Here is a 7,241-nt window from a genome sequence, read left to right on the forward strand (position 1 = left end):
AAATTTTTAAAAATAAAAGTGTCACTGATATTTCTTTTAATTGAAAGATACAAGATAGAAGAGATGACGTCATGGTAAAGAGAATCGGATCCTCTGTCCTTACGTCTTGGTCTTTTAGCATGGGCCACGTCACAACAAGACACACGATTCCCATTAACAATTTGCTTTTTCTTCTTTAAGAGGATAAGTGTAATGTAACTATTCAGTCAAGGTGTCTCCTCCTGTTTCGGTCAAATTAATTATATTTTTAGAGTTCAGTTTAACTAAGTATAATTCCTTACAATTATGTCATTAATTTATATTATATTATTAAATAAATAAATATGTTAATTATAGAAATGATAAGTGAATATTTTATTAATATAACAATTTAATAATAATTACATTTTAAAATGTTTTTTAGTTTTTATATGTAAAAAAAAAGCAGGAATATTTATTACTTATAAAATGGATGAGAAAGAATATTAAATTTGAATAGTAAAAAAAGTCATTTTCTCGTATTAATTTGTATGATTAAAAACCCTCTAAAGTGTATTCGTTGCCTTAAACAATTAATAATTTAAAATAAAGGGGGAGAAATATATTTAATGATATATTAAATTAATTCTTAAAATTCAAAGTACCAATTAACATAGTTTTTTGTAGTTAACAAAAATCGATTATTTTAGTCTTATCAAGCGTCAATTATTCTAACTTTTAATTTTAAAAATTAAGATGAACGGCACTTATCTAAAATATGAGATAAATTATCACGTACATTCGTGAGAATAGGCAACATCTGTATTTTTTTTCGTTTTTTTTTTTATCTTGGTTGCATACGTATACTGACAACTTAAAAAAATATTTTTTAAGTTATATTTTTATACTTATTTATCCAAACGACATATATATATATATAATCTTAAACTTTCTATTTTATATTTTAAATTTAAAAGTGTGCATGAATATTTACTAATTTACAAGCATTAATTCTCTGCAGCGTACGAATGTTTTAAATATAAGCGTAAAAATTAAGTAATAATAAGACTAGAATGTGTCTTGTATATTTTCAGTTCAATGGCTTATGATGTGTGATTCGTGGTGGACCTAAAGTTTAGGTCACGGCACTGACTTCCTCACACATTCAAAGGATTATTGATGCCATTTCTGTACTAAAAAGAGGATCATTGATACTCGGAGCTCAAAGCTTCAAACCTGTAATGAGCTGTCGAGACCCTCCACTTATAATAATGGGTCTGCAATTTCCCTTCTTATCTTTTCAACCCTTGCAACGTGCCTATCAGCTTTGTCTATATTTTTTATGTATATAATTTGCTGCTACGTGCTATGTATCTATGAACTTATCCAAATATTGTAAGGGATTTCCCTATATCTTAACTTATCGTACAATGATAAAGAAGAGACTAAAGAAGGAGGGGGAGGGATTGAATGCTAATGTATTTGAACGTGTACACCATAGGCTTATGTTTTCCATTTTTTAACAACAAATACTTTTCAACTTTCTTGGTCATGTGAGATTATCCCCCCATATTTTACAATCTTCTTCCCCCTAGCTGAAATTAAAACCAGGGATTCGTGCCAACTAGAACTACCATTCAATTATTAATTTCAAGAGGAATGCTTAGAATACATTTTTTTAATATATTTTATTGATTAAAATTATTAAAAATTGTAGGAGTACAAGTGAAAATTATTAATTTAAGAGCTAAATTTATTTTTTTGTATTTTCAGTATAATAAAACACACTCAAATCATGAACACGACATTCTAATGTATTTTTTTAAAGTAAAGCGTGATTATGGGAGAAAATTCTCGAACAATTTTGAATATTGGTTAGCCATATTGTCTAGATACTTTGTATGCTAAATCTTATTCTCGAGTAACCTAAGGACTTCTTAAACATTTGGTCTACAAAGTCTGATATCTTATAATTCCTGTTCGGGTTTGCGTGTATTAGCAGCTGACAATTATTAACATCAAATTGTTTAGTTAAAGGCGAGTAGAATAAAAGATTAATTAATTAGAAAAACAGAAGACAACAAAGAGAGTATTCGGCTAAAAGAAGCCTAAAACAATTCAACCCGACAATGTATCAGAAAATGAAACAAGATTCTGGAGGAAAATTTTGGGATAATTTTGATATTGGTTTGTCATTTTTTGTCTAGCATGTCCGCCAAATCGTATTCTCGAGTAATCTAAGGTGTTCTTGAACGATTGTTCTACCAAGTTAGATCTCTTAAACTTCAAATTCCTGTTTGTTTACGTAATTCCACAGTTGACAATTGCACTTGAACCACAATGCAAACGCTCCCAAACCAAAGCGTGTACACGACAAGAAGCACACATGGTGACTAAAAGATCAAAACTAGAAAAATCTCTACTAAAATTCCAAACTTGTACATGTAACAAAACAAGAGTATGAGTAGCAAATGTTCCAAAATCCTTTGTCACTGCTGGTTTCATAAAATTGTTATCACTTAAGTCTTTGTCTATCCAATATCTCAACCCTGCGGTTTGTTTTCTTTGTTTATCTTAATTGCAACATCCTGTGGAATGGTTATCCAGCTCTAGTAGAATAAAAGAAATAAAGAAAATACTAATAAATAGTCAACAATGAGGGAAAGAGAAAGAGACACAGATTGAGTGAAGCTAAAACAATTGATCAAAAATTTAAACCATTTATTAATCTAAGCGCTTGCTTGGAATGGATGAGGAATGAAGTCTTACCTGGCATATCAAGATTTCTCTCTTTACTTTTCTCTAACAACCATTGAAGTTATATTGATCCTCATCACAATGCAGAAGCATTGCCAAAAAAATGTGATAATCAATAACTGTAGAACTTGACAGAAAAAGAAGATGATGACCGGTCACTAGAGCTTACCTTCACTGTCATGAAATTAATCAAAGAGGAGAGAGACAACGACAGAAACACAAATAGAGATTATTTCAGAATCCAATATAGTATGAATGAGGAACGAAAAGTGGGTTTTGAAAAGCAACAATGTAACTTTGAGAATCAAAAAAGGTTTATAGTGAGATGCGTAATGTGGCCCTTTTATACAATGATTCTCCTTTTATTTGAAGAATTAGATTCTACTTGTAATGAGATATGCAGGGCTCACATTATTCTTGGCCTCTTATTCCACTTTATGCATATGCCACGTACAAAGAGCATACTTTCTTTATGGAAAAAGCACCTCTTCCCGTTACACTCATGAATTTGATCATCTATGGATTCTCATTATTAATTTTCATGCTTATTGACCAGGCTTTAACTAATTTAGACTATGAAGAAGAAAAAAAATTACAGAATATTTCTGATTTAGCAAAACCAAATCCATAGTATTTTGGTTCTAAATTGAAAATTTGTATAACAAAACAATACTATAAACAACTCAACAAGTGCGGCTAGCATCAAGGAAAATGGCCTCCACTTCCGGGCTTAGTAGTATCTTGAGGGACTGTGCCATTACTATACGGCCCACTTATATGAGATTCCCAACTCCCAACTTTGTAAAAGATAAAAGAATTTTTTAAATGAAAAAGGTTGAAGTGAATGTGGATAGACCTTGCATCATTTTTTTGAGAATGAATTTTTCCACCTGAAATTTTTATATGAATAAATTATAACTTAATTGAAATGTACTAATAAAATTAAAGTTTTGTTCATAGTTTTTTTAAACCATAAATTATTACATCAGCAGAAATTATTGATTTTTGTAATAATTAATTTAAAAGCCATACTTAACATGTATTTTAATTGATTGATGATATAAATCTTTTTAAAATTTAGAGTATATTAAAATTGAGCTAGATAAAACTATTTGTATTCCTTACTTTATATCCAGTAGAGTGCTATCAAAATCTATGAATGTAAGTATGCATAGTATGAAAACGACTTATCTCGTGGGATGAGGGGAGGGGGCCTGAAACATTACAACTAGCCCTCTTCTCCGAAGTGAGTGGAGAATGTAATGACATAAAGAAAATTGTGGAAAACAAAAACTAAACTTAAGAGTTGTATACAAGGAGTTTTAATTTTGTTGTCGCAAAAGAGTTTTTAGTAAGAAAGCATAACCCATTAGTGGATCCATTAGCAGCTCTGTTATCCAAACATTAAAACTAGGCTGATATATTTTAAATGTTTTTGAATAAAAATAAGAGCTGAGTTAATATTGTTAAAAAACAGATAAAGTGATTAATTTAAAAATAAGTTATTTAACTAAATAAACCACTTTTGTATATGAAGATCACCTCATAATCTCACGACTTAATTTGGTAAATGAGGTTTACATAAAGCCTAACTCAAAGCGGAAGTTTACCATAAAATCGGTTGAATGGTGTGTTGCTTAACCTTGCCATCAAACTGCTTAAATTAAAAGTTGCTTAACCATAGCATCAAAATTAGTACTTGAACTCCCTCTTGAGTTTATTTTCTTGAAGACGGAGACCTGACAATGACATAATATTAAGTTCAACAGTCGTTCCCTGGTTTCGCACCCCGAATCATACCCCATAATCAAGACAGACAATTAAATAATTTTATTTTTTTAAATGGTAAATACATTTTTATTCTTTTATGTTTGAAAGAAAATACTGGACAAACTACTTTTAAAACAAGTTATAATTATTTCTTAGTTTAAATATTGATTTGTTCAATTGAATTTTTTAATTTTAGATCCCCTAATTAAATTTTTTTAATTTAAAATTTATTAATCAACCGCGTCCTAATAAATATTAAAAACAAACTTTTTAAAAATTATAAAAATTTGATAAAATATATCTTAATGTTATAGAACTAAAATTTTAAAAAATAAATTAAAAAACACCAAATTCATTTAATGATCATATGATTACGATATATGTTAGAAAATAAAATCTCCTCTCCAATGAATACAATTGTGTTTTATTGCTTATAAAATTTAACATAATTAATTGCCTACACTAAATGATACACGTCATATAGAACGGAGATAAAATTTCCTTTCATTTTTCAGCCGCGAATGGAACTTACAGAAGTGTTTTAGCAGTCGACAGATTTTAGGTTTAGTATCCTAGATATTTTGTCGTGTGATTTTATAATTCAAAATTTACTTTGATAATATCTGTTAACTTTTTATGTTGGTTTTTATTGTATAAATTATTGAAGTAAAATTCTTTTAATTTAATTAGTCAACAGCATTAAAACTATTTATTATTTTCTTTAATTCTTAAGATTAATTTTAAGTATTTAAATATTTTATTTCTCATTAAAAAATATTTATTATATATATATAATCAATACATAAAAATAATTAACATTTTTAGTTTTAGAATCATAATTTTTATATCTTTTTTATAAATACTTCAAATAATTTTAGAAAATGAAAAGAAATAAAATCTATATTGACTCAAGTTTTATTTCTCCCAAACTACAAATGATTTGGTGAAAGAAAAAAATTTCGTAAAAATTTCAAATTAAAAAAACAGTTTATCATAAAATTTAAAACTTAAAATTAGCTTTTTATAATTTTTTTCAACAAACTTTAATCAACTTAACTTTTTCTCATCAAAGAATTTTTTCTCTTTCTCTTATTTTACGCGATAAATTTATGCAATACTTTAAACTTGAGTTTGCATCTCATTCTCTTTGAAATGAGTTTGGATTACTTATTATAATTTAAAACAACCATACTTTTTAAATTAACAATTATTACATTTAAATTTGTAAACATCATTTTGAAAACTAAATCAGTAAAATATATAATATAATAATAAAATACAACTCAAACCAAATGGTAAACTTAAGATGTCATACTTGATTTATGGAAAGTTTGTGTGTTAATTTTTGCAACAAATTTTATATCATACAGAATTGAAAGGGTTTTAAAAAATACATATATTTAGTTATTAAATTTCCTGAAGAAGCTGAATCGGAGCCGGCCAGTAAAACCGAAGACAACGATAGTAACAAAACACATTGAATCTGCGTTCAGCACTGGGATCACATTCATGCATTCTTCTTCTTTATCGCCAAGGACAATAATTTTTTTAACCATGTCTAGATTCACATTTTTAAACATTTTTTAATATAAAGATTAAAGAACACTTCTCAAGTCAGGGCCCTATTTGTTCGTTTCAGTTGAATAAACAAACTCAAACAACAAATTTATATTTCTAGATTTTTCACATCTACCACCTACGTTATCTTCTGTGCCTAAAATCTAGACAGATTTACACGTGCCAATATGCCACACGCTCCGCCACCACTTCTACATAGCTTGTAACGACTCCGATCGCCACAAAATATCGGCGGGAGCTTCCGCATAATCGAACAACCCATCTATCGTTACATAACCCCCACCGTTATCCTCACCATCGCACCCCACCAATCCAAACCCTTCGTAGCTCCCAATATCATCCTCAAACCCCAGAAACCCGGTTAGATCCACCCCTTCCGGTCCGACCCGACACGAATCCTCTTTTCCTGTCTCCTCGGTCGGCGTAATCGTCGGCGGCAACCCTAGTTCATCGTCGGAGGCTTCCAATAGATACCCTAGGTTTGGATTAAACTCGGGTGTAAGGTTCGGGTTCGGATCCGAACCCGGGGCGAGTATTTCTTCTTCGAAGCTTTTAATGACAGAGTCAAGGCCCTGCACGGGCATGATGGGGTCACGGTCGGTCACATTCTCCGCATCATTGAGCATGCTAAAGAGATCATCTTGAATCTCGTTAACCCCGGACGAGTCAAGGACGGGTTCAACTCGCCCGAGATGAAACCCGTCACTTGACTCGGACGAGTTAACCGGGGAGAGCTGAGAGTCGGAGGAGTTAACATCGGAATCGGCGCGGACTCGGGGATGCTTGGAGGAGTCGGGCGAGCGACAGTCCGAGTCAGGGCGAACTCGCTTCCTCGTGTGGCATTCGTCCATCGCCGGGGTGACAGTGAGGGGAGTACGAGAGAGTGTAGAGAGAGAAAATGAAAACGTAAGGGTGGAGGGAGAAATAAAGGGTTGAGGGTATATATAGTGGTGGGAAAAGAGGGATAGATAGGGTTACTTCACTTTAATTCATTAACGGCAGATAGAGACAGGCGCGTGCGTAGCAGAAAAAGCCGCATTCTGCTCTGTTTTTCTTTTTATATATATTTATTTCCCGTACTTGCATAAATAATAAAATAACAATAATAATTGACATTGACAATATTAAAATAAAAGTTTTCTTAATTTTGCGTGTGGGATCCGTTGGTCATTATTGCG

General features: G+C 30.9%; 1 protein-coding gene across 3 annotated transcripts; it reads right to left on the reverse strand.

Annotated features, from left to right (window-relative positions):
• Positions 1 to 5,832: 5,832 nt before the first annotated feature.
• LOC113855104 lies at positions 5,833 to 6,974 on the reverse strand. Of its 3 annotated transcripts, none has more exons than XM_027486584.1 (2): positions 6,809 to 6,962; positions 5,833 to 6,778 (listed from the first exon to the last, which is right to left on the reverse strand). In XM_027486584.1, the coding sequence occupies exons 1-2, from the start codon at positions 6,912 to 6,914 to the stop codon at positions 6,255 to 6,257; spliced, it is 630 nt and encodes a 209-aa protein (XP_027342385.1). In that variant the 5' UTR covers positions 6,915 to 6,962; the 3' UTR covers positions 5,833 to 6,254. The 3 variants fall into 3 exon arrangements, with proteins under 3 accessions (XP_027342385.1, XP_027342386.1, XP_027342383.1); XM_027486585.1 differs by having other exon boundaries at positions 5,833 to 6,774; positions 6,805 to 6,962; XM_027486582.1 differs by having other exon boundaries at positions 6,073 to 6,974.
• Between the last annotated feature and the right edge of the window lie 267 nt (positions 6,975 to 7,241).

The sequence above is a fragment of the Abrus precatorius genome, unplaced genomic scaffold (genome assembly GCF_003935025.1).
Source record: "Abrus precatorius isolate BTA unplaced genomic scaffold, Abrus_2018 Scaffold11, whole genome shotgun sequence".
Lineage (NCBI taxonomy): Eukaryota > Viridiplantae > Streptophyta > Magnoliopsida > Fabales > Fabaceae > Abrus > Abrus precatorius.